General features: G+C 39.5%; 2 protein-coding genes across 4 annotated transcripts; one reads left to right on the top strand and one right to left on the bottom strand.

Annotated features, from left to right (window-relative positions):
* Positions 1–142: 142 nt before the first annotated feature.
* Positions 143–21,323, bottom strand: myrf (myelin regulatory factor). Of its 2 annotated transcripts, XM_005470642.4 has the most exons (27): positions 20,588–21,323; positions 12,688–12,778; positions 12,276–12,557; positions 11,757–11,818; positions 10,906–11,128; positions 10,709–10,809; positions 10,427–10,541; positions 9,573–9,768; positions 9,406–9,482; positions 9,213–9,323; positions 9,029–9,119; positions 6,411–6,611; positions 6,131–6,239; positions 5,835–5,944; positions 5,593–5,753; positions 5,431–5,503; positions 5,241–5,323; positions 4,590–4,658; positions 4,400–4,483; positions 4,121–4,188; positions 3,934–4,008; positions 3,628–3,855; positions 3,366–3,459; positions 3,026–3,088; positions 2,639–2,744; positions 2,383–2,457; positions 143–2,246 (listed from the first exon to the last, which is right to left on the bottom strand). In XM_005470642.4, the coding sequence occupies exons 1-27, from the start codon at positions 20,637–20,639 to the stop codon at positions 2,163–2,165; spliced, it is 3,084 nt and encodes a 1,027-aa protein (XP_005470699.1). In that variant the 5' UTR covers positions 20,640–21,323; the 3' UTR covers positions 143–2,162. The 2 variants fall into 2 exon arrangements, with proteins under 2 accessions (XP_005470699.1, XP_019217196.1); XM_019361651.2 differs by lacking the exons at positions 12,276–12,557; positions 12,688–12,778; positions 20,588–21,323 and adding an exon at positions 11,915–12,020 and having other exon boundaries at positions 9,014–9,119.
* Positions 17,089–27,310, top strand: LOC100711904 (transmembrane protein 80). Of its 2 annotated transcripts, none has more exons than XM_025908793.1 (6): positions 17,089–17,119; positions 23,506–23,522; positions 23,606–23,699; positions 23,775–23,867; positions 26,014–26,215; positions 26,923–27,310. In XM_025908793.1, the coding sequence occupies exons 1-6, from the start codon at positions 17,104–17,106 to the stop codon at positions 26,933–26,935; spliced, it is 435 nt and encodes a 144-aa protein (XP_025764578.1). In that variant the 5' UTR covers positions 17,089–17,103; the 3' UTR covers positions 26,936–27,310. The 2 variants fall into 2 exon arrangements, with proteins under 2 accessions (XP_025764578.1, XP_003440387.1); XM_003440339.3 differs by lacking the exon at positions 17,089–17,119 and adding an exon at positions 23,300–23,345.

Below are 27,310 nucleotides of genomic sequence, written 5' to 3'. Positions count from 1 at the left end.
CAGTCACTTAGAAGTGAGGGAAATTTTCAAGATACTTAGTAAGTGAAAATAATGAGATAATAACTAAAATTATTCCATACACGTCCATAGCGGTCTTATAGAGCAGGTAGTCTAAACAGCATAAAATGAAATAAAACCTTAGGAAATGTAATAGTAAATTTATTTACTGCATGCATTCATAGTGTTACAGCATATTTATTGACAAAAGCTTTGAAAATGAAAAGTAGTGATATTAATGTAGTCACTGAGCTTTAGTCTTTTGCTTTTTTTTTTCTTTACACATGGGCCTTTTAATATATGCATGTTTTAATGTTTATCAATCATTCCTTGGCTCCAGTAGCTGAAAGTTAATATATTATTGATATCAAAATCAACTACAAAAAAAACCAACCAAAAAAAACCAAACAACAATATGATAAAACACACCCGATAAAAAGGAGCATTGGTAGTGACAAAAAATGAAGCTATACAGTTACAAACAACCCAGTTCTACCAAAGTGTCTGACACCAGTCTGGTGCACTGGATACAGCAAAAGCCTTTTTCGTATATATATGTACAGTGCAAAAAGTGCTACAGTGGTTTCATTATGCTAGCTGGTGAATTATAAATAAGCTAAAATAGTACCATATGCCCACTGAAGTCATAATAATTATAGCGAAAGCATGTACAGAATATTCATATTATTACAGAGTCCATAAACTTTATCTGATGGCTTTTCCTATTTAATATAAATGTGTTTTTTTTTCTTAATAAAGACACTTACGGGACTAGGATTGAAAAGCAAATTTCAGTAAATGCAACAAAACCACAACGTCTGAAGTTAAATGGAGATTTCCTTTGAGACAAGAGAAGCTAATACAAAAAGAAAACATAATACAAATCAGTTATATCAAACATGTTATCACTGCATATACTTAGCTGTATAAGCAAAGGAAAAATTGTTTTAAAATACATCCAGAAAAACAGAGGAAAGAGTCCAGTGTATAGAATCCAGTTTTATATGTGTGTAATTTCCTCGTAGGTTTGTGATCAAGGCATTAAGACAAGAACTTCCAAGCTGGAGCAGCATCTCAGCTACAATGTACCGTTTTAGAGAAATTGATTGGGCATGCACATGAAATGACATATTTCATATTCATATTTATTGCCTTACCAGCATTGTCCAGTTAGCAAGATACAGTGTAAGCTATTCCAGTGTTTCTTGAAATATTGTCAGTGTTGGACTCAGCGAGCTCTCAGTGCATCGTGTTAATTTCCTGTGATTTGTATGCTTTCCAGTCTTAACATATATCCTCTAAGGAATCTGCTACAATGTGCACAGCTCAGAGGTTTTGAGGTGTTTTTTTTAATGCATTTAAGAAGCAGTTTCTGTGTAGTAATATGCATTAACATGTAACAACTTCGTGTTTAATTCAGTGTCACGATTGAGACAGAAATGCTGCAGAGTGTGCACACCTCTGTGCACGGATTTTAGTCAGGGGCTGCATTAGGATAGGCAGTACAGCTGACTGCTGCAGACTCAGCACAAAGCTCCACTGCAGACACTGTGCACTACTGAGGTATCTTTTCAGTGCTAGCTGCAACCATTTACCGTGGCCTTCAGCAGAAGCCAGTGATCTCCTCTCCAGTGTATAAAAGTATTGAGAAGTATTCTTCCAAACCAGTTGTGACTGGTTTTGTTGTATATACAGATTCATAGTGTATGTTTGCAGTGCCTTCTCTTGTAACATCGTAGCCTGGACTTGATTTAGAAAATTCTGCTAAAAACAATGTTACGGTTTATATTAGGAATGGAAGACATAGTGATGAGTAACAAATTTAAAAAATAAAAATTGTTGAGCTATGAACTAAGTGCGTTACTTTTACATTAGCAGTTAACAGTGGTACGACACAGTTTTCAGAGTCAGTCATCAACATTTCCAGTGACAGAAAAAAAAGACATATACAGTGTTTCAAACTCCAGTGATCACAGCAAAAGGAGATGTCTTAATGCATATACATATGAAAGGGACTACAGTGGTGGTACAGTAAATCGTTTGCTCTGTTTGAATATCTTTAAAATAATGTACAATAATTAGACAAAGCTTGATCCCATCATAACCGCATACAAATGGAGAAATATGGTATACTGTAAAGGGACTGGGATGCATCATCTGCTTCCTCACACGCAGCTGCTTTCTATGAGAAAATGGTAGTCAGAGTATGGTGCAGATTTTCCTTCAGTGTCACAGCTCACTCTGTCACTCTGTTAACAAAAAAGCGTGTAAGAAAAACAGAATTAATTACTCACTTCTGACTTTACCCAAACAACCATAAACAGATTACAGAACGCAGAAGAACATCCACGATGACTGTATGTCTTGGAGGACCAGGTTACTCACAGACAGGGAGACACGAAAGTGATAGGTGATGTCTTGGTAAGGCAGCACAGGCACCGACCACAAGTGACGAGTCCCCTTAGAGAGAAGCAGAAAGGACATAAGAATATCTCATTCAAAAAATGAGAAAATTACAGTAATGTAGGAAATATTTTATATAATATCAGTATTATATAATTATGGCAGCATCAACTGACAAAACAATGAAAAATATTTTCATTACATGAGAGATGAGGAATATATAAATGTTATTAAGTACCTTTGTTGATGTACTCTGTTCATTATAGAGCTGTGTTTCTGTGTGGTTGGGGCATAAACGTCCCTTGGTGGCTCCACATTGCCGTACCCACACGCTGTTTGTAGACCTGTGTTGGTAAAGCTTTATTTTATCTCGGTCTTTTATTTCCTGATAATCTCCCAACAATATCTCGCATGTTGAACGTTGAAAATGTAAATGTGCAATTTGGAGCTTAATGTATGAGAAATCATTTCATGAGAAAACAGTTATAGTAGTTCCATCCATTAGTTTGTAGTTAGTACCAAATCCCACATGTCTTTCTAGGAAACTTAAAACATTACTATGAATTCATTTGTTTATAAATCCAAACTTTGCTATTGTTATGTCAGATGGCGTTTGCGTACTCACGTCATGTGCAAAGTGATTTGTGACATGGAGGAATTTCTTTTTCCATGAAGTGATACCGTGTAGCTACAGATGAGACAGAGAAAATGTGCATTAACACTAATAATGCAAAGTTGTAATGCATTGATAATGTAACACTCCAGATGATGAAGCGTTACTGGATTGATAGTGACCATATTCCCAACTCCAGCCATGTTAGCAAAAAAAATATCCCTACAGTAGAGTTCAAAAACATCCAAGGCACAATAAAACTGTTCTTCTTACTTTCTTATTAGTGTTTACTTGCTTTTCATAGTGAAAATGTGCACATAACTCTAAATTAGCGTAACCTTTGTGTGTTTACCTGCAGCTTTCTGCTGTTGCACAGTTTTGCGCTTTGATTTCTTGGTTTGTCTCCATGATATATAAGCTAGTGAGAGAAGGAACCGATTTCACTCCTGAAAAAAGGGGGAATAAAATAGCATTAGAAGCTAAACTAATAGCATTCCTTTGTACAGCATGCAGACAATCTTTGTTTGCCGTCGTCAAACAAATGGCTTTACTGTGTTTGCATACTGCATATTATGCGTGTGAAGAAAGTGCCCTGGCTGGGCTGTGATTTTTACCCTTTGTGTGCAGGCTGCGTTGTCTGCGTGGCAGTGGATGCTGCCCACCAGGAAGACGGTTGATGGCTCCCACTCCATCCGTCTCTTCAGGGCTGGGCCTTTTGGACTTGGCAAAATAAATGGGTGCTGATGTGTGACTCAGACGGTTTCTGTTGTGATCTTTGTCCATTAGTCTGGACTTGGCCTTCTTGTTAATCAGGCCGGGTGTAGGAACTAGGCTGCTAAAAGCTAGAGAGGGAGGAATAATAAATGTGTATGGACATTCAGAAACAAGACTTTTTTTCACATTACCAGAGACTTTGATACCTGGTGTGGATTGGTTGTTACTCATTGTTGAAACAGTAGCTGATTGGTTGTTTATGGCTGTGGTTGAACAGCAAGCTGGAGGAGTTTTGAGGAAACAGAATGAAATCAGATAAGCAAAACTATTCACACTACTACTTAACAGTGAAAGTTGATCCCGCTTGGTCATTTGATAAGAGCCTCCACTCACCTGGTGCAAGGGTAGTGGACAATGGAGTATCTGGACCCTTGCGGGAGGATCCCACTTCAGCTCTTGGCCTGCATCAGATTCATTGGTACAGGAGGAGGACATGGTTTAGTTCAAGTAATGATACACTTAATGTAAAAGACAGTTTAAGAATGCTTAGATATGTGACTCATGATCTCCTTTCAGACAGAACAAAAGAAACACCCTACTAAGCAATCAAAGATAAGACTGAAAGAGCAGATCAGGAAATTTGAGTAGTAGGACTGGGTGTTGATTGTGTACCATGGGCAGACAGGTGGACAGACAGTTATAGTGGCAGTGAAGATGGGCATCCAAGAGACGTAGAGAACACAGGAAGGAACATAGCTACAGAAAGCAGGGACAGATTATATAGAAAGGCATTAACAAAGAAGTGAAAAATGAATTTCATTTTACTACAAGACTTAGGTGTTTGTGTGTTAAAAACACATACCCATCTTTCTCTGTGACATCCCCTCTGTGGTGAAGAGTGAGTACATAAAGCACAGACATGGAAATGACACTGTGGACAAATAAAGATCCAATAAATCAACATCATCATATCACCACTGTGCAGAATGTATCCGTTTTTTATTGGCCCACTCATAGACAATATAAAAAAAGATGGGCGTTGCACCTGTTGTTTGACTGGTTTAAAAACTTGCATTGTTTATAATGGTCAGCAGGGGGCGACTCCTTTTGTTGCAGCAAGAAGTACAGTTACATAGAAATTTATCAGAAAATAGCTCTTTTTCTCACCTAATTTATGAACGTGGTAAAGATTTTGCTAATGAGTTTATCATCTCAGTTGGTAGTTTCAACTCTTGTTTATTCATTCTTATTTGGTTTGAGTAAAATACTTTTAGAGTAAAATACATGACAAAGCGAAGTATCCTTTAAGGTATGCTAAAGAGCATGCATTTTTCAGAGAGAGCCACCGCTTACTTGTGATGTTTAGAAAAATTAAAACAAAACAGCCAAAATGCTCAACTTCAGGCATAAAGTTGGGGCTTAAACAAATGGATGATGAATGGCGTCTATGTCCATCTTTTATATATAGTCTAGGGTTTAATGTCCCCTCACCAAACACATTATCTCCTCTAACCTGAAAGCCATGACCACAACCAGTGCCAGGATGGTTCCCTGCATGAACTTCTGACTGATGCAGCCCTGATCTGGAGGTAAATTCTGCAATAAGCAGATCACATGTAATTAAATTAGCACATTTTACTTCAAAAAAGAACAATAACAACAATAACAAAGGGGAAAAAAAAACAGCCAGCATCATCACGCACCTTGCTTCCTGGTTTGACTGTCTTTTTCTTTAGTGGGCCACTTCCTGTCCTGCTAAAATAACTTCCTGACTGGCTACATTAACAAGAAAAATACAGGTAATTTCTTAAACCTTTACGGTCATACCGTCATTGTGTGATAATGTGTAAATGAATTTTTCTTACCTGACCGTGCCCCCGCTCACGGTGCTCTTCATGCTGTCAAGGCGACGCAGTTTGGCCAGTTTGCGGCTCCAACGCTCCAGCTCATCGATACGAGTCTCCAGGTTGTCCGTCAGCTTACACAGTTCCTTCACCGCTCCGACATTCTCCATAAAGATACGCTCCTTTGAAATTAGAGGAAGCAATTAGAGTTGATGGTAAAGACTTTGAGCACGGTACTGTATGCATGCCTGAACTTTCATTACCTTGTTGACAACTAATAGGTTGGGAATAGTTTCTCCATTTGCACACACCACATCACCCCCCTCTTTCACTGCCTCAGGCAAAATTTGTTGAACCTCTTGAGCGATCACTCCTGCAGAAGGATACACCAAAACCAAAAGTAAGAATGCAAGCCCTCAGAGATTAATGCAGGATATACTTAACAATGGACTTATACTAAATGAAGACATTGAGATGATAGCATGATATACTGTACAAACAAATGAGATGCTGAAATGCAAGATTTAAACTTGTATAGTTTTTTTCATGAAGTTGTTACCAGTCTCTGCAGTGTTCTCTATGCCCACGGTGGCAGCAAACTCAGGCTTGTATTGATAATGGACCAGCCTCATCTGAGAAATCCGTTTTAAATTGTCTGTGGTGTCGACCTACACGCAGACAGAATGTGCAGATGGTATGAAAACACAACGCTAACGTTGCAGATGAAGAATACAACACGACATGACTGGATGGCATGATTCACGATGGTGTGCTGAAAACACACAATGACACGCTGAGAGTTTTGAGGCACACATGTACACTGTGAGTCCCATCCTGACCTCCTGGACATTTTCTTTGGCCCTGATGTCAGATGGATGCACAAGGGAGCCCATGACCTTCAGGTTGCCATGGACAACGAGGGCCTCGTCCGGTCTGTCTGTATTGACACCGACTCTCCCGTGGTGGTAAACGGAGTCTGGCAGTTGTCCGCGCTGCCACAGCACCTCGTTGTCGCTTTCAAACTGGCCTGGGTTGGATGCCTGTCGCAGAGAAGCAAAGAAGGAGATACAAAGAAAATCTGTGATTGGGATTTTGAAAATGTTATAATAAAAAAGATTTTTTTAAAAGATAGGTGCAATGCTCCAAAAAAACACAGGTTGACATTTAGGAATATATGCTTATTTGCTTTCCTGCAAACAAGATAAGAAGATCCAAGCAGACGTTTTCTAAGTGAGTCATTATAAAATGATGACTCTGCCTTACAACTATAAACACTTTTCATTTGTTTACATGGACAGGCAACACATCATACAAACCACCAAAAGTAACCGAGCTGTTCCAGTTCTGTATTGCTGCTATGCTAGGCTAAGCTTAGCTAACCGGCATTACCGTGCAGACATGTGTAACGTCTTCTCATCTTGCTTTTTGCAAGAAAGCAGACAAGCTTATTTAGTGTTTAATAAGTCATTGTCTAACAATAAGCAAATGTATGTGTCACAGTCAAAAAGCTCTTCTAATATTTGCTATCATACTTTGTAATCATATGCTTTACAAATCTACCCAGATAGCATACATATTAGATATGTCAGGATTACCTTAGCACTTATAGGTCAATTATAGTAGTGTCAAATGGCCTGATGTCCCTAAGGTCTGGCTCATATACAGTGTTGTGCAAAAGTCTCAAGCCACCCCTCATTTTTTTTATATTTTTGCTCTGTGTCAAGATGGACCCATTCTGCTTCAATAATACTGAGATTCAGACTCTGGGGAGGTCAATTCATGACTGACAGTGAGCGTGGTCATGCTGAAAAAAGAAGCTGTTGCCAGTCAGAGGCTTTCCAGATGGTATTGCATGGCAGATCAAAATCAGAGAGTTTTCTGCATTCATACTTCCATCAATTTTGACAAGATCCCCAACACCGCTTTCTGAAATGCAGCCCCAAACCATGAGTTTGGAACATATTGATGAAGATTTAAAGATTCAACACTCCATCAGACCTGATGGCATTGATTTTTAGTCCAGATCTTGTGTAGTTTGGCGTACCTCAACCTTTTCTCCCTGCTTCCCTTCCCTAAGAAAGCTTCTTGACATCTTTTCACTGGGGTCATTTCTGGTCAGGCTTTAGTGAACAGTAGACGGATCAGTATATTTTTTAAGGACATGACTTTAAGGCACTGTTTATATGCTCGAGACCTGCAGCTTATTGTTTTGTCAATTGTCCAGTTTTCATACATTTTTAAGAACACACTCCACATCATGCTGAGATGTGCCAAGTTTTTGCCTCATAGCTCTGTGGAAATCACCTTGTTGGTTCTAAATACCATTTTAAGCCCGTCAAACTATGTTATTTTTGGCATTTTTTGTAGAATTGAGTAAAGAAATAGAAACAAATGATGTGTTTGGTAGTGAGGGCCTAAAGATCCAATTTAAAATTGACACACCACCGGATCTTCCCTTCAGTTAGGTGATTTTTTTAGTGCTTTATAGGTATGTGTGTGGCTTTGCAAAAAAAAAAAAAAAAAAAAAATTATTCTGAAAATATCAGGTACAAGGACTCGAACAAAAATGAGGGGGAAAAAAGCCAATGTCAAAAGAATGCTCAAGACCACTGTCACAAACTGGGTAAAAGTAGGTGACAAGGAGAGAGTTTAAATATATTAAAGTATAAAATGATGTAATAAACATAACCTAATCAAAACTTCATCAATAGGTTGTGTCAGGTGGAGTAGAAGAGAGACTGAGCAGTTCATCTGGGCCAGCTTTTATAGCCTGCAAGACACAGGTACCCTGCATTAGCTGATGGTCCTCCCATGGCAGCCAATCAACAGCAAGCCGTGGCTTTCATGAGTGTGGAAGCGTCATAACAACCACTTTAAAAATTACAAGAAAGTCTGTCTCTTTGGAAGCAAAATATAATGAAATGAGGGTTACTGTTTAAGGTGTGGCTGAATTGAGATAGCAACGGCCATCACTGTCAGTAAAGGCTAAACGTGAACCACAAGAAAACCACATTTTAAGCAAATATTGCTATCTGAGTAGGTTAATGACAACACTGTCACTGTCCAGCAAAAACAATTGTTTTCAAAATTTGGGGATTTTAACATTTTAGGTACATTCAGAAGATATAAAACCTGATGAATTTAAAATGCAAGCATAAATCCAGACTGTTGTACTTAGTTCATGAATAGTAGATTTTTTTTTAAAGATATACAGTTTTCACAAGACAGTAACAATGTGCTTTGTTTCATAATATGAACTCTTCTAAACAAAAGTATTTGAGGTGTAATGAAGATTACAGGCATGCAGATAAAACGAATGGAAAGAACAGAAAAGAGAGAAGATGATGTGAGAAATAGTGTATTACAGAAAGGAGTGCATAGCAGACAAAGAGTAAGGTGTCACATTCACAAGGGATATGATTGTTGTAGGAAGCAGACAGACATGGCCAGACGTTACCCTGACGATGATCCTCTCAGACACATGAGCCGCCACAGTGTAGCTCTGATTGTGGGACTGTGCGTGGAGCGCCACCACCAGCATGAAATACCTGGAAAGGCAGAAAAATCCGAGGTAGATGTGACTACCAGAGCTTGGCCTGTGAGCAAAGCGTGAGGTACTTTTTTGTGCAGTGGCTTTTCACCTCTGATCAGGGTTTGGCTTGCCCTTCTTTCTCATGTTATTTGCTGTGGTCTCGCTAAAATGGAGCCGTCCCACTGTGACCTTAGTGACCTGATCTGAAGGCAAAGTGACACTGAAAGAGACAAAAATCAAGAGATTGTTTAAAAAAACACTACAGCTATTTACTGTTTCTCAATTAAAAAGCTCAAACTCACAGGACTGGCTTGAAAGGTCTCTTGCTGCGGTCAGACTGCGACTGCTCCACACTGATGGACTGATTCATGGCTTCCACCTGGCAGTGAAGGTAGAAATAACCCATACAGTCAAGAACTAATAAGTACTACAGCCAGTCACAATACTGCTGCCTCGATGTTGCTTTCACCTTTACTCCGTTAAGTTTGAGATAAAAACAATCAATGGGCTGCAGTCCTTCGCTTGTCTTGACGTACTTGGGATCTCCAAGCATGCCGACGTATACCGTGACCTGAAAATGGTTCTTCTTCTGGCAAACAAAAGCATCATCAGCTAAGGAGAAGTTGAAGCCTTTGTCAGCGTCAACGCGGTAGGTTGGCATCGGGCTAAAAGCAGGGAAAGAGAAAGCATCTTAACACTAGGAACAGGAAACGTCATAGTTTCTGTATTTTTATCACTAAAGATAAAGACATGCATGTGGATTTATCTGTCCTTAACATTAATTTTAAATCAATTACACTGTAGCTTAATAAAATTGGTGTATGTATTTGAGATTCCTAAAAGATCTGAATAAAAAAAGGGACTTCATAATAAATGAAAAGACTTTTTTTTTTGTCTTTCTTCTCTATTTTAAGTAGGCATGGCGTTCTAAAAGCTGTGATGGTCAACCAGGTGGTTTTGATAACATATCTGAAAGGTCTAGTGAGTTCATTCTAACCCTCCTCCCTACCTATACTTCTTTTTATTTTGGCACTGTGAGTGCATAAGAAGGTGCACGCTAATTTTTTTCCCTACACCCCCTCCTCACGTTGCCTTTCTAAGCCGAAACCCTGTGCTCGAGACTCCCCCGCACAGCTCACCACTGAGGAATTTAGAGGCCTTTTTTGCAACACTCCTATTCCTTTGGCACTCCCGCTATACACTTTGTTCGCATTATCCATTTAACTAATTAAGACTCCTCTCATTTTTGATCCTCTGTGGGGTATTTCTGCTCTTTTCGTTCCAAATAAAGATTACAACGTGTGCAAATGAACTTCCACCCACAGCTCTTTGCAGTTGGCATCATATAGCGGCGTCCACTTGTTCTGCTGGTGAGGTTGCCACTTAATGCACTGATAATTTGGGTCCAGGTAGGCATTGTCTGCATCCTGCATTAAACCTGTGAAAAACAGTTTGAAATGTGGGCTATTAAAGGGTGACCAAGGAGTGTTAATAATGTTCACATCTGTTCTGTAAGAGTCTTTATCTGTGTTAGAGTTTAAGGGCAGCGGAGAGAAGGTGAAGTAGAGGAGGTAAGGAAGGGGGAAAAAGAAGATGCCTGCCTACCTGGTTCTTGTTTGATGATACCTGTGAGGATTTGGGAATTCAGGGTGCTGTTGGGAGAGTCAGAGTGCTTCCTCTTCTTCGCTTGATGAACAGGAACGCTGCTGTGAGAGAAAGAAATTGTAAAGATTAGCCATCATTCTCTCTGGGCAACGCAATCCACCCCCAACTCCTCAACCCTGTGCATCGTCATGACTCACTCTTGACCCTGAGGGTGCTGAAGTAACTGATGAAGCATCTGCGTCTGCTGCATGTCTCCACTTCCGCTTGCAGCCGGTCCAATGGGGTACTGTGATATCATGGGCTCAGGCTTCAGGTACATGTCCCGATGCATGCTGGGATAGTGCCCGTGTGGGGGGAGAGGCGGTGTTGGAGTCATGTGGCACATGTTCTCTGGAGTCATGGTCCTGATCATGTGAGGATCTAAAAAAAAACCCATTGGGAAAGGAGAATTATGGTTACATTGTTCTACAAACTGTCGGCCCTTGTGGCTCCGTTTTCGCACTCAGAATGTAAATTTCCTCCTACGTATCAATCCTCCTGTTTTGCATTTTCTTCCTGCAGTTTATTCTGCTGTCCTCCAACCTTGGCTAAAGGTCTTTTTCTATTGTTTCAAACTGAAGGGGTGCCCATCAGATAACACCATTCCACACCTTTTTACTAATACCAACACAGGTGTTTGAGCGGCGTAGAAATTTGACTTTGGGCACGGCCGGTATTCAGCTTGTACGCTGAACTCAGAAGTGCACCTGAAATGAACGCGTTCAGAAAATGTAGATAATTAAAACATTAATAAATACCAGACACCAGCTTCCTTTAGTGTCTTGTTAGGTATCGATTTGTTTGCAAATGAACTCGAGTTTCTGCTTGTTCAAACACACCAAACCGATGACTAACAGATATTGACTCAGTGAAGTTGCTTTAACCTGTGTAAACCTTTCATACTTTTTCCTACTTTCTTTGATTTAAAGCACCACTTCTTTTCCTTATTATTGGAGCTCGTTTGACTTTTCTCTTTTTAAGGAGAGAAAAAAAACCACTTGTTACTCACCATTCACCTGTTGGGGAGAGTACGGTTCTGAGCTGGAGTCTGGGGGTGACTCAGGTAGTGTCCTAATAAACAAATATAAAAACAAATAAGGTAGTAGATTACCCTCACAAACTAACAATAGCAAGATTTTAAAATCAGAGCTATATTTAAAATTCTACCATGCTAGAAATCGTCCCCATACATTCTTCTTGTTTTCTAACTGCCATTATATCTAAGGCAGAACCTGGGATCACTCTCATGTACAAGCCCTTTACACGAGATGTGTGCGTCTGAATTTTTTTTGCAGGACGTAATTTGACTCTCTTTCTCTCTGGCTGTTATCAGTCTCCCTCCCCCCTCTTGAGCGTCTGAAGCTTTATTTGTTCAAATGACGCTTGATTAAGTATTGATTGCATAATGGAGCTGTAGGCTGTGAGGTGCCAAGAGCATCTAGGATCTACACTCCTTTTCATCAACTCACGTTATGTTTTTTGTCCTCCCTGTACCTCTATCCATCTAACGCCATGCTATTGTGCTCACCCTGGAGCGTAATGGCCCCTGTTCTCAGGTTTGACGTGAGCCTGCTGCTGTTGCTGGTGTTGCTGCTGCTGTTGCTGTGCCAGACAGGGGTAGCCGTGTCGGAGGCCCAGCGATGGACCTGGGGGGTAGGCGTTCTGGCAGCTAGGGGGCCCAGGTGGAGGGGCTCCTTGGCGTAGTGGGATAGGGGGGCTCACACCACACACCAACCCTCCAGAGGAGGACACTCCTGCTTGGGGAGATGAATAATTTGGTCCTGGGGTGCTGTGGACCTCTGAGAAACAGCTGGGAGAAAAGAAGAAGAAAAAGGGATTAGCCTTATCAGGAAAAACAAATTCCTTTGTAACAACATGATCTGATGTGGTTGGCGCATGTTGTTTTGACGTTGCTGGGTTGGTTCAGAGTCCCTACTGACATGTCAGCACTATCGTCCTCCTTGCTGATGTACTCTTCCAGGATACTGGTGTCGATGTTGGCTGGTTCCAGAGAGCTGGTAATATCATGACCTGTGGTGAAGGGAGGGTTGGGAACATGGAGGGGAGATGGAGAGCATCTGGGGATTAGCAAAAGGAGTCTTTCAGCAACTTCACTCAGTGCCACAAGAACTGCGGTTTCCACATAAGCCTGTGTTGTAACCATTCCCTATCTAAAAACGTAACACAAAACGAACATTAAAAACATATTATAAACTCAGTAGAGCATGTGGTATTAACACATTCACGGATTAAAAGGTCGTTATCTTTTCTTGAACATATAATTGAAAATCGTGAAAAAAGAAGAGCTCCGATTGGCTTTTAAACAATTTAAACATCATCATTTCAGGAGTGAGCAACTAGGATCTGGTAGTCATCATTACATGCTTATGATTCAGTGCCTCTAAGTGGTTACACATATAGACTGGAATGGTAAACGGATTGGATAGCATGTTTCTAATCTTACGCAAAGCAACTGGAATCACTTTACGTCACCGTTTCAAGCTTGGACAAAAGCCTCAGAGAAAAAAGTTTTTTTTTTCTAAACAGGGAAAAATTATAATTTTGCTTAAGCATATAAAGTCAAAGGTTTATTTATTTAAATAATTAACCTTTAATGCAAACTGAACGTGTACAAATCAAGTAAATTTAATTTAACCAGACTGCATTAAATTGAATGTTTATATTGTACTTCTGTAATGAAATTACATGGAAAATTTACATGAAATCAAAATTTTGATCATACACTTTTTTGAGTATGACTGCATGATTTTATTGTCGGTATTTTTCTTCTTTGTTGAAATTTAAGTTCATCTTAAAGGTGAGTTAGAAACATATTTTCAATAATTTCCAAATCCTTGTCTTATTCCAACCCTGGGGCATTTTTACTCTTTGAGAGGCAAAGCCTCACAAATCCCAAACACATGACCCCACCTAATCTTTAAAATGCCAATATGTAGGACGAGCACATTCTTATGGATATATTTAGAAAAGAGTGAACCAGGTTGTAAAAACTGGCATTTACTATGTCAAACAGAACATTCATCTCCACTGTTACACAAAGGTGAAACGTTCGCTAAAGCTGTCACTAAAATTGTCCCAAACTGTGCCGGACATAGTGTGGTTGGGGGAGCTGGTATAGTGGGTGGTCAGTGAACCCGAGACTTTCTTTCTCTTGTTCATTCCCTCTCTTTCTTTCACCCAAACCTGCACACACACACTCACTCACACATACTCTTCCTCTGATAGATTAAGCAGCTACTCAGTTGGGAATGCAAGGAATTTTTATGTTAACATTGGAAAATTTTTCTCACTTTCCTTTTTAAGAAAAAAATATCTTCTACAAAGTTTGTTCTGTTTACCTGAAACCAAACAGAAAGGTCACTTTCTAGTACTCGTGCCACAGTTCCTCTGAACCCACTTTAAACATTTTTGGACTGCATTGTATTTTGAATAATATGTAAACACCCAAAAGTGTACAGCAAAAAAAGAAAAAAGAAAAAAAAAGTTATAAGTCTTTATCATCAAGGCAACAGACTAAACTGCTGGTCTCAAGCTAATCAAATAAAATTTGACAGTTTGACATCATAAATCCTTATGGTGCACTATTTATGATGTAAACTGTCTTGTTTTCACTGGAAAGAAACAGATGGTGAATGTCTCCTAATACATGCCAGTGCAAAGGGAGAAAAGCAGGATGGTTCCCCTTAAATAAGATCCAGATGTGCACCCCACCCAAAGAGGCAGTAAATTTGAGCTGGCAGGACTGATAAGAAAAAATTGAGAGATAGAGTGAGAGGGGAGGGCAGATAGATGGAGGCTAAGGAGAAAGGGGGGAGAGGGAGGCAGGAGGGGCAGAATGCAAGTTTAATGTCTAAGGGTTCTAGCTATAGAGGAAAAACAGAGTGGAAAACTGAGGGGAAAATATGAGACAGACCATCTTTCTGCCCAATAGAAACCGATCCCTACCAAACAGAGATGTGACTTAAATGTATTTATTGAATTATTGAATTAAAAAATCATTGTGGCTGGTTAGATAATGTAGAGCTAATATTTGCTGTCTTTCTGTTTTGGTCTCTACCAACTCTTTAGTTCCTCCACTGTTTTCACTAAAAGTCTTTATGTTAAAAAAACAGAACAAAAAACAGCTATCTGCTCCAGCTGACAACACCATAAGTGTTGTAGCAGTCCAGCTAACAGTAAAGCAGTGGAAGAACAGCTAAACAGTGAAATCTCATAAAGTTAAAGGGAGCTATATGCTCATGCTAAACCTTGTTTGTCCATATAAGCAGTGACTTTATAAGATAAAAGGAAAATCAAAGTTAGCTCCATTTATTACTGTGTTGAGAAGAAGGTAAGAGTAAAATCTTTGCAACATGCGATTCAAACCTGATACAAAGAATGTCAGAAACCACAAAATGGCATAAAAATCGAACGACTGTGACTTAAATAAAGGCTGGACACCCGATAGAGACACCAGTACTACAGCACAGGTCTAAATATTGGGGCTAAAGCAAGAGTAAAGTCCAGTTATCGTCAGACGAGGATGTCAGGAACTTGAATACACTTTCACTTTTGCGACTTTACCCCATCACTTTGTGTATTACTACTAATAAAAATGAATTCCTGGAATGCTATTTACTATTAGTAAGAAGAGTAGAATAAAAGATTAAGTAACCGTAACCCCGATTATTAAATCACTTTCTCTTCAGTTGTTGTGAACTGGATGTATAAATTTCCCTGTCCTCCATGTTTTTCGTAGTCCAGCTGTGTTCAGTGAGGAACAGTGAAGTGATTGTCAGTCCAACTTCGATACAGACTCGCCCTTTGAGAGATTAGGGGCTGAGAGGGGTGTATGTGTGTGTGCCTGTGTGAGTACGCATACGCGTGCACATGTGAACACGCACTTGTTTTTATGCTTTTGAGTGTGTGTGTTTTGCCACCATTTCAATGCCTTGCTTGTAAAGACAGAGGACTGAGTGTGGGAGTGCTTGTTAATTACAGTTTCACTCATAGCAGTTGGTTAAATGCACAAATTTAAGTTTTCTTTCCACGTTTTTTTTTTTTTTTTTTAAATAATACCTCCAAAGTTGCATCGGCATCACTTCCCCGTGTAAAATAGGACAGTGGCCTTGACTGAGGATGTGCTAAGTCAATCATGAAGTTAGAATCCTGAGTCACACGACCTCTTCAGTTAAAGGTGTCATGTTACTCAGGTGTTTTGTGTTTGGCACCACATCAAGGTTACTCATCATCCTCGTGGATCAGGGTCTTAACATCTTTCCAAACTATACATTTATCATCAACAGTGTGAATCGACTGGGCTGTTTTTCCTTTACATGCAACATCTAGATCCTTGAACAGAGATTCCTCCTCAGTTTTTCTTCCTTTTTCCCTAAATGGAGGGCTCAAGGGCACCACTTCCAATTGGAGGACAGATATATAAACTATTATCAAGGTTAATGACAGTTATGAAAAAAGCAAACAAAAAAACCCCCCCAATTCTAATCTTCAACAAATTTTCTAAACGTTATTGATTTTCTCAACCAAATGAGATTTGCATGTGCTTGCATGAACATGTTAATAATTAAACACTTAGTGAGTATCTTAACTAAGAGTGAACAAAGTCCACCTGATTAGCAAACAGTTGGACTACAGTGAACTTGGCCGCACATACGCACACCAAGAACACAACGCACGATTATCCAACAATAATAATTACAGTAAAAAAAAAACAACAACAACTTTTTTTTTAACGAGCATTAAAGTTATATTTGTAGAAAGTATTCATTGCTAGTTGTAAATAAAGAGTCTGGATTTTGGATTTCATTGATATATAAGCCTGATTTTAACAAAAAGGTTCTCTATTTATCTGTTTTTCATTGTCCTATTTGTCCTAGCCCCCTCCCCACAAAAATCAATTAAAAAAAACTGATGCATTCAGATAAAGTCAATTTCATCCATGCGCACAGCCTAACAATAACTCAGCTGCTCTCAAAAATGCAGCTCAGACTAGAGACATGGGGAAAGCACCTACAGATTACAGTTAATGTGTGAAATCATCAGTAGAAGGTGTTAGACTAGTTGGACATAACTCTAAGGTTATTGGCCTTCTCTATTTGCTTACATGACAGAGTTACCGTTAAAAGAGTGCAGAGCATCCCTTTGACACAGATATTATTGAGTGAGATGAACAGAAAGCCCCCTCGTTGGGTGCAGACTAACAAGTTGAATCTAGACAGAAACAGAGCGGACAGAGCGGCTCAGAGTACCTGCACGTAGCCAAAGCATGTTGAAGTCCTTGAGTTGAAAACACCTGAAACAGAAAATGAGAAGAACAATTCCTGTCTATTTTTCACATGTTTCCCTACTCGGGTAAGAACCTTTCTCCTGCAGACCTGAAAGCCGTAGATTAGGGTACCTAAATGTGTGTGTGTGTGTCATACTGTGTATATGTTCACGTGTGTGTGTGTGTGTGTGTGAGAAAGGCTGTTATAATGAGGATTATTTCCCAGTCATGAGAAAGGGCTGTACCAGGCTACCACACACAGCCCTTGTCGCATACAAGCACTGGTCGCACCGGTGGACCTGGCTCAGAAGATTATAGGAGTAACACGGCTGGGACTGGGACACAGAGAGAGAGGCTGGAAAGTAGCAAAACACTGCAACTGTGAGGTCGAGGGTCAGCGCAAGACAGAGTTATAGAGCATGGCGAAACAAAGAGGGAGAAGACACTGAAAAAGGGAAAAAAAATAGAGGAATAAAGATAAGATGTGGAGCAACATGTAGCAGATGATGAAAAAAAAGGTTTTCTTACGATGATACATTTAGACAGAGAGAAGTAAAGAAGACCTCAGTTATTGCTTACTAATAAAATATGGAAGATGCGGTCTAAACATCCAATAAGAAGCAGAGTCTTCACAGCAAATTTGTTCTGTTAACACTATCTGTAACACTACCTGCCTGCAAATTATTGCACACAAACATGAACTTAATCTCCTGATGTCGAGTGGAGCCGTAAACAACATTCGCTACCTGAGGATTAGTCGGATGGCAGTTTGAAGTGAAGGGAGTGGGGCGGGACAATGAAAAATAGAACCCACTTGTAAGCGCAGTAAGCCTGGCTGCTCAAAAACAATACACTCCTCGACCAGCATTTCATTGCTAAATCCATGAATCAGAGGAACCATCTAAGTGACATCTTTCTTATCCACTATTCACCGTGACTGTGGGAGCACTGCGGGACTTAGTAACCCAGGTCATGGGTTGCTCTTGAACCAGGAAAATTATTAATCCACCTTTAGACTTGTTAAGTGGTTATAGGCTCAAAGATTATTTTTTATTATTTATTTCTGGCAGATACAGAAATAACAGTATCCTCCATCTGCATGAGTACGTTTGAAAGTGATGAAACTAATTTGTGACCAAGTGCCTGGAAAGCCAGAAGCATTCATTAGCAATATTTTTATATCACTTCATCATTCGTGGACTTTTGTTCCAAGGTTCCAGCTTGTTAACTGTGTGAATTTGCTGGGTTTCTTTGTTTTTTGTGACTGTAGACTGGATATCTTTGTGTGATTGTGCTGCCTCTTTGTGTCACTTTGAAAAGAAAGTAATGAATCAGTTAATCGGGAAAATATTTTACAAAAAATGATTTGATCAGTAAGGTAGGCGTCACTGATTCCTCTGTGTAGGTGCAGCTACACAGGCCCACTAACACGCCTTGTAACGTCAACTGGATCCACACTTTTTTTCCTCCCCACCAAATTCGAACTCATTTTGAGGCTGGAAAATGTCACACAGATGATTCAACCAAGCGTTTGTTTACCTGATGGAGAAACCCAAGACAACAGCAACGAATGTTACTGTTAAACGTTGCGCTCACACACGGCTCGACTTCGAGTCACTATAGTGAGTCAGAGAGGAGAAGGTCAAGTTTTGAGGGGGTTGGTGCTTTCGTTGGGTTTTCCCTCAACCCAGCCAGTCTCTCTCCACCCTGAGCCTGCACTATCTCACCTCCTCGCCCTGTCTGCTAACTGTCACTCTAATGGAGTCAGAGAGAAAGAGAGCGAGAGGCCAAATACCCGAGGAGAAACACCAGTCTCACCTCATTGCGTTTAACAGCTACCAGGGCTATGCCAGGAATGTACATTAAAGTGAATGTATACATATTTCACCATTAAAACAGTTTACCTGGTGCTGAAATCCATTATAGAGCTGTGTGTGTGCGTGCACGTCTGTTTGTGTTTCAGGCATGACTGAAAGACCCCAGCTTAATTATCTCATACATTCAGATTTGCAGATATTCGACTTTCACTCCACTTTAAAGTCAAGTCTTCAATTCAATATCAGACGAACACTTGTGGCATCGAAATCATAAGGAGTAGTTAGGAGAAAGAGGAAAATAAGCGAGTACTTTATACTTCTCATGGACAAGTTGACATTTGAGCCCAAGCGAGAGCGGCTGAAATAAAGCCAAAGTAAGAACATCTCTCTTACTCCCAAAGCAAGAATGTAAACACACTAAATTCCTGTCAGAATAGCGAGAAACCCCTGACAGTCATGGATGGCTGTGTATATTTAAGTCAGCACTAAGTGTGTACTATAATAAAGTGCCAAGTCTCTTCACAGATAACTTGTCACGTAGAGTGTTTTTGTATTCGTGCACCTGATGCTGCCTGGAAAAGTTATTTATTCAATTAAAAAACAAACAAACAAACTGGTAAAGTGTGAATTTAATTGCATAGTCATTAATACATTTTAAGGATTTGTGACAAGATAGAGTATAAAGAGGAAGAAAAAGTGATGATTAGTGGTGACCAAACAAAGGAAAATGGTTGGGATGGAATAAGCTTCTGCTTCTTCCTGCTGCTTTTAAAATATGTTGACTTATTTTTTCCTTCCGTTTTGTTTCTGTTTTTGTCTTCATTGTTCTTTTATTATTTACACAATTACACAGTCACTCAATACACAGGGAAACTCTTGTAATTTGAATAATGGGGTTTTCTTGTGCAACATGTGATGAGAAATGTCAGAGAAGAAAAAAAGGCTCATGAAGTCAGGCAATTACTCAAATTGCGACTGAATAATAGAGCTCAAGACAGGCAGCTCAACTGGGGACGTCAATGTCACAGCAGAAACCAAACAAAGAGAAACATCAGTTTAGAAAAATAAAGTCTACCAGCTGAAATTACACGAAATTCAAGTCTGAAGAGTGATTTTGTCCAAAGCCTTGCAGCATAACTGCTGGCTAACGGGACACATTTGTTTGCAACATGATGATCGCGTATCTAACACACACGCTGTGCCTGCAGCACACTTACAAAACACAACATTTATCTTCACTTGAATTCCTACACCCTTTCAACCCTCAACCCCACCCTCCTCCAACTCATTTTTTTGCTCTTAGGATTCCCAGTTTTACTTGATCTGTTCCCCATCACCAGCACTTTTGCCCCCCACCTCCTCACCCACCGACCCACTCTCCCCGAACCCGTTAACCCCCCTGAATTTTAACAATATAATTATTATTTTTAGGTAAGCAGCAAATAGGAAACATTTACTGTGAAAGAGAAACTTTCTCCTATGACCACCCAGTCTATCATCTCATGTTAACCACCTGCCGTATCCGGTAAATTAAAACAGCTGAGGCTTTTTCACACTGATGCTGTGCGTAAAAGTGGAATTAACAAAAAGAAACACTCAAAAACAGATCGGGGTTTATTTTCTTCACGAAATCCAGTTTTCTAGAAGTAAGGTCGGGTTATATAAATTTAAAAAGACCACTCTTCTCTAAAGTTTTAAGAAGAAACCTTATAATAATAACTTAATAATAAGTCTTACCTTCAAAAAATCTCTGTAACGCTTCTGTTTCATCTACCACGTCCTGGTCCATCCTAGCGGGTCCCACATAAAAAATCCATGAAAGTCTCCCCTTTTCCGAACGAAATCAATTCGGTTCGGGGAAACATTCACACGAACATCCCGGACTCTAGATTACAATTATCGCGACTTTTTTTCTACTTGCGCGTTAATCCACCGCTTGCGAAGGACTTCTTACCTCCTGTTCAGACAATCAAAACTTGGCACTGGATTAATATTCTGTATGTTCTTCACCGTTTCAGCTGAATAAAACTTTAGAGCTTTAGCCTCGGTCGATTTGTTTTCAATTAAATGTCACCAAAAGTCTCTGTAAGAAGATCATTGGAAACGTCCCTTTAGTCGCGCCTTCCCCTCAGCTCCCACGCGCTTCATAGTAATGTTTGGTTTGCGCTCTTAAAAGCGATCTGCAGCCTCCTGCGGGACACGGGGAGAAAAAGTCGACGGTTAAATGAAAAGTTAGAAAAGAATTAAAAAGGGTTAAAGTTGACTCCCTCAGGTTGAGCCTCTTCCTCCTTTGCCTCTCCCTCTCAGACAGGATGTGAGCAGCAGGGTCGGAGGAGAGGAGCTGAGGCAGGTGAGGGATGTGCTGCTGCGAACATCCCAGGGGAAAAAAAGGAAAACCTTTAAAGTTTCTGTGAGGACCCAGAGACTCTGTGGTCTGTCTTTACAGATAGTTTCATTATGAATTTGGCATTGCTTCTCACTTATTATCATTATTTTGTTTTAACTTGGAGTTGGAATCAAGTGATTTTCTTTTAGTTTCACTATTCCTTTACAAAACAACTGATTATTTCCTTTAACTAGATCTTATTTTTATTTCTTTTATTTCATTTATTTTATTTTCTAAACAAGTCATGGGCAATAACTTTAAACAAATCTGTTGTCATTTTATTTTTGCCACCTTCTCTTTCTGTGTGTAAAACTTTGTTTTACGGAATCAAATAGGTTTCCTCTTTCTAATAGTGGGCTGGCAGGTACTGTTAATCAGATTATAATCTCTAAACTAAATCTATAATTTGTGATTTGGGGGATAAAAATAAATAGAACTGACTAGACTCAGAAAACACCTTTTATTTCATGATCACAAACAGCATGCAGCTCAGAGAAGAGCACTCCAGCACTTGATCAGCACAGTTTAAAGTTCGCTTTCAGCAGGAGATGATTCATGATCCCCAAAATAAACATTTTCTCACTCATTTCATGTAATAAAAACATTTGTGAAACTTTGACCTGGAGTCAGCTTCGTGGTTTAAAAGACTTCTTTTTGAATTCCTGAGTTTAAACGAGCAGCAACAGGAGTGTTTTGTGTCAAAGCTTCCCAAGGGGAGGATTTGAAGGAATGATCCATTTCTCTTAACCTTATCAGCTGCATCCCACCCCCCTCCCCTTATAACAATGCCACTGTGTGCAGCCCCCGCTGCCTTGACGCCCACCCCGCCCCCCGTTCTCCCACATGTGAGATGCCGTTGTGTTGTCTTGTCCTCCCACAGCTGGACCATCTCCCTCTCCACCCCTTCACCCCTCTGCTTTTCCTCCATTCAACCACAACAACGCCTCCGTTCTTCCAGCCACACTATGCAGATTGTTTCAGAGGACAAGCAAGAAAGAGAAACAGATAGAGGCTGCGGAGGACAATGAAACAGCTGGCTATGTTAAAGCAGTTCATTTTGGTATTCTGTATGTCTTATCTCATATAGCTTGCAAACTGTATGTGTGTGAATGAGTGTGCCGCACACATGCACAAATCTTACATGCTGTGGCGAAATAAACCCTGCAAACAAAGACATATGGAGACTTTGGAGTGTGGTTAACTGTGGGGTGAGGTTTTGATCATGAATGTCTTCCTTAGCAACAAAAATAATAAATACTGAAGTTATCAGTTAAAAACAAATGACAAATTATATCCTGATACTCCAAATCTACAAACTTTGTTGGCAGACTGTTCTGTGACCTGAGTTCCAACTCTCACCCAGTTTACTGATGGACTGTTTAGCCACTTGGAACAAATGAACAAACTAAAACAGAATCAATTTGTACTTTTTATAGCCTAAAAATCAAGTGAGTAATCAGTGACCTAATTAAAATCCAACATATTTGAATTCCATTTAGCTCTGCTTTTGGTCCTGTAGGAAATATCTGGCTTTTCAGTGTGGTCATTGGGGCAAGGCTTCAGTTGAATCAGCCTTGGATTGGGATCTGGAGTGTTTGGAGGTCAAGTCAAATCCACACACTCATTAAACATGTATCTGTTTTATTTAAGGTATAGATGAATGTATGGTTCTGGTATTTTTCTTGCTTTTCTTGTCAGCATGTCTTTCTGAGGTGTAGTTTATCATATATAAACCATACAAAAACGTGTTTTTCTATCTAAGATGGCTAAATCTATCGTTAAATGCAGTAGATGTTAGTGTTTCAGCATTTAATCAGTAAAAAAAAAGAGAAATTACCAGGGGCAATAAAGCAAAAAGCAATACAGTTTATACCAGTGGTATCAAACATAGGCTTTAATCTGAAAGCCAACACATTTGATCCAAAAGTACAGCCATAAAATGGCTTTACTTTACTTACTTTATTTATTTTCCATTTTATATGATAGCTATAATGTTTGTTTTTCTGGCCAGGCCCAGAGTGTAGTTTTATCTTCCCACCAGCAGGCGGCGACGTTCACGTTTGTAGATTAAAGAGAGTAAAAAAATCAAAATGGCGCTGCCCAGACCAGGTAGGTGGACGCGTTGCTATGGTTGCTAAACATAAGCTTTAGCAGTAAACGTATCACGACGTTTATATTTTATTAAATTAACGCACAAAAACTTCACAGCGGTGTTCTTCCTGTTTTGGTTTACTGTGCCGAGTCTAATTCTGTGTGTCGGTGTCTGCAGGGAGGCCGGCGGGTGTCGTATCCTTCTCATTTTATTATTAAAACATGCACGCCACAGTCAGAAGTGTCTGATAACGAGTGATGCTTAACTTTGCACCCAGCTGTCGTCTGTGACTCTGCAGCTGCTGCTCCATGTGACAGCCGCCTATTTTGTCTTCTACTTCCTCTTCACTCTCGGCTTAATCATCAAAAAGAGTGAGTGATGTCTCTCACGCAACTTTTCCAAAGACTGATGTACCTTCACTCGGTAACCGTGTCTGCTTCTGTCAGGCTTGGTGCTGTCTTATCCTGCCGATGCTCTGGTGTGTGACATCTTTCTGCTCTTCCTGCTGGCTGCTCTGGAGTTTCTCCATTTCTACAGTGGTGAGAAAACAATCAAAAAGCGTGTTGCACCATTTCAAGCATGCTGTTATGCACGTTTAATAAAGCCTCTTGAAGCTGGCAAGGTTGATAGAAAACATGCTGGACCCTGCACAAATTCACATTTACTTTATTATTCCTTACCCATAACTATCCTACCCATCCAGTTTGTAGGTCTAAACTGTGAAGTGTGATACATATACTTGATACATATAAACATTTGTGTTCCAAGTTTCTATTTACATTTTAGCACCACATGTAAACAAGAAAAGAAGGACAAAAAACATATGCGACAGCTTACACGCACTCATGATAAACCAGATAAACCAGATTTGGTTTATTATCACAAGATCCTGGAATCAAAGAATTTAAAATCTGATTTTATAAAAGGCTAAATAAGGTAACTTTTTTATTAAAAAGGTCTTAGATAATAGGAAATTGCAAAAAAAAAACAAAAAAACAAAACAGTTTAAAATTATATCAGATTTTTATTTACGGCTTAGTAATTAGGTCTTTGCAACATCTCTTCACCGCAAAGATTGTTTATTGGCTGTTGGTGTGCTGTAGCTCAGGAGGTAAAGGTGCATATATGTCATTAGATAGAAAGCACTTATGCATATGAATGGGTAAATAAAGTGCTTTGAGGGTTCTTTGAGAGTACAAAAGCACTATTTATAAACCAGTCCATTTACCATATGCAGCAATAGCATCAGTTGTACCTTAAAGACAGTGGACCAAATAAGAGAAAGTATCCATGAGCAGCAGTTCTCTGGGGGAAAATGTCTTGTTGATCCCAGAGGTCAGAGGACTGCTTGGATGTGACCACTCGTTACAGCCAAGGCATGCAGAAGAACATGTCACAACACATTGAACCTAGAAACAGACGGGCTACAGCAGCAGAGGACAGCATCAGGTGCCGCTCCTGTCAACTGAGAACAGGAAACTGAGGCTACAACACAGGCTCACTAAAACTGGACAACAGAAAATTGAAAAAATGTTGCCAGGACCTTGCCACTTCAAGGTCTTTAGTATCAACTGAATATCATTTAAACACCGCGTCTGATCCTTTATGACTACACTGTGCCCATCTTCTAATGGCTGCTTCCAGCAATGATAACAAACAATGCCACAAATCTCAAGTTGGGATATTTGGTGTACCTAATAAAGTGACCAGTGAGTACATGTGTCCTTCTTTAAAACCATCCACACGCAGTGCTTTTGACTCTTCAGTAGTCCTTTTACACTCAGTTTGTTTCCTTCATAATCCTCTTATCATCGCTTGGATTTTTGATCTTAAGCTGAAAAGTGCTGACATCAGCCGATGTGATGCAGTTTAAACATTGACCTCAATTACACAAACTGAGAATGGACTTACACTGATGTAGGAGACATCTTATAAGCAGCAGTTAAACTTTGTAAATTACAAATGACAAATGATGATGACAAATATCTGCATGGTAACAGATCCTGAATCATTTTAGTGAGTAAAGAGGAGTGGATATATCATTTTATTATATTTTTAACCAGGTAATAAAAGTAAAAAAGAAAAGAAAAGTAATAATCATTAATTTGTTGTTTTATGGTTGCTTATCCAGCTAAGGTTAGAGGAGAGTCCTTCGTGTTATTAACGGTCACATCCTCACTTACTAGTTAGCAAGGAGGACACAAATTGTACTTGAGGGGGTTTTGAAAGTTTTTGCAAACACTGAAATATGTGAAAAATGAGGGCTTGGGTTGTGAAAATACATATTAACAGAATGACTGTTGATATGCTTTGAGAAATGTTGTTAGTAAATTGAATGTGATGATATTAATATCTAAAAACAAAATAATAGTGTTTTCATATCATGTTTACTTGTGGTAATGTTGTAAATCATTGTTCTCACTAAATACACACACTCATAATTCGAACATACTCCATCCATGAAGCCAATTTCTTAACCAGTTATGCAAAGAGAAAGAGGTTAGCACAGAGAGCTGACTGGTGTTTTTGAACCCATAACCTTTTTTCAGTGGGGCAACAATGCTAACCACTGTAGCACTGTGCGGCCTGAGCGTAGTTAAGGACAAATGTGACTACTTCAATTGGACACATTCATCAGTAAACTCAAAGACAGTCTTTACACATTGCTTTTTTCTGAGTCTACAGGTGTGAAGGGCAACCTGACAGAGAGCGAGACCTATGTTTTTGGCAACCTCTTTTTGACGGGGGCAACCATCATGCTGACGGTCTACTTCCTGGTGTGGCAGAGCTACGTGATGAGGGCGGATGTAATCATCAGCAGCGTCTCACTCGGTCTCTACGGTTTAGACGGAGTGCTGGCTTTCAGCACTTTAACCAGATTTGCCAGGTTTCTTTCACTTTCATGATTTCACTTCTCAAAACTAAACAAAAGCTTTTATATTCAAGCTCAACGGCTTCATTCATGACAGGCAAACAGGCTTTTATTGTATTACCTCTACTATGCCTCCCCCTTTTTTTTATTTTGACAAGTCAGCATAATTGACAGACAGGTTGGTAAATTACAATATCTGGTGTCAAGCACAGATAAAACACTTCATTATTCCCACAGGAGGCTGGCCTACATTTTAGGCTCCATTTATTTTGATTGAGTTGATTTGTCGACATAATTAGCATCTCATACGTATGTTTTGAAAGCCCCCACATTGCTGCGCTTTCTTTGTGTTCATGCTATTGTTCATGAAACAAATAAGCCCCGGTTCCCTTTAGGACATGTCTGAATTATTGATAATGGCGGCATTCTTTCAAGTGATACTGTATACCTTGTGCAATGTCGTCACATCCTCAAATTTTCCTCCCAGGATAGATGAAACGATGATAATTCCCTCTCTTAATCTGATCGGAATCTCTATTGTTCACACGAGGAGCAGATCAATGAATAAATCTGTGTGAGTGGGGTTTAGTTTGTGTGAAAAACCATGTAAACTAACAATCCTCCTGTTGGACATCTCGTTTCATGAGTGGGTTGTGCGTATAATGAACGTGCAATGATACAGCTTATTTTTATATGTTGTTATTTTTTTGTTTGTTTTTCAGGGTCCACTCATGAAGAAGCCCATGAAGAAGTCATGTTGTTGTTGTTTTTTGTTTTTTACATCTTATCTCATAGTGTGTCTGCTGTGATGTCTTTCTGCAAGAAGAAAACCAGAAATTAACAGCATCCTTTGGATTGTGTTGTTAATAATTATTTGGACTGTTGTGCCTATTATAAAAGTAATATAAGTTAAAATGCAGGGATAGAAAAATATGAGTTAATCTGTGCTGAGAGGATCTCAGGGATTTTTTTTCATATTAAAATATGTTTGTTTTTTTGTGTGTGTTCCTGTTTTGTACAGTAGAGGGCAGAGTTGCTTTGATAAAGGTTTGAGTTTTCACAGATGATTTTCCTTGGAAAATATTTTTGAAATAAATAATATAGAAGGTT

Source organism: Oreochromis niloticus, linkage group LG7 (assembly GCF_001858045.2).
Source record: "Oreochromis niloticus isolate F11D_XX linkage group LG7, O_niloticus_UMD_NMBU, whole genome shotgun sequence".
Taxonomy (NCBI): Eukaryota; Metazoa; Chordata; class Actinopteri; order Cichliformes; family Cichlidae; genus Oreochromis; species Oreochromis niloticus.
The sequence above is the reverse complement of the archived record's forward strand: the minus strand, read 5'-3'. Positions and strand labels throughout refer to the sequence as shown.

Excerpts from the sequence above, each read along its gene's own strand:
- myrf (XM_005470642.4), bottom strand. The coding sequence starts at position 20,639 with ATGGACCAGGACGTGGTAGATGAAACAGAAGCGTTACAGAGATTTTTT. Across the intron at positions 5,754-5,834 it reads ACCTATTAGTTGTCAACAAG|GAGCGTATCTTTATGGAGAA; the intron begins GTAATGAAAGTT and ends CTAATTTCAAAG. Across the intron at positions 3,460-3,627 it reads ACGCAGCCTGCACACAAAGG|GAGTGAAATCGGTTCCTTCT; the intron begins GTAAAAATCACA and ends CCCTTTTTTCAG.
- LOC100711904 (XM_003440339.3), top strand. Across the intron at positions 23,700-23,774 it reads CGGCTTAATCATCAAAAAGA|GCTTGGTGCTGTCTTATCCT; the intron begins GTGAGTGATGTC and ends TGCTTCTGTCAG. Across the intron at positions 23,868-26,013 it reads GTTTCTCCATTTCTACAGTG|GTGTGAAGGGCAACCTGACA; the intron begins GTGAGAAAACAA and ends CTGAGTCTACAG.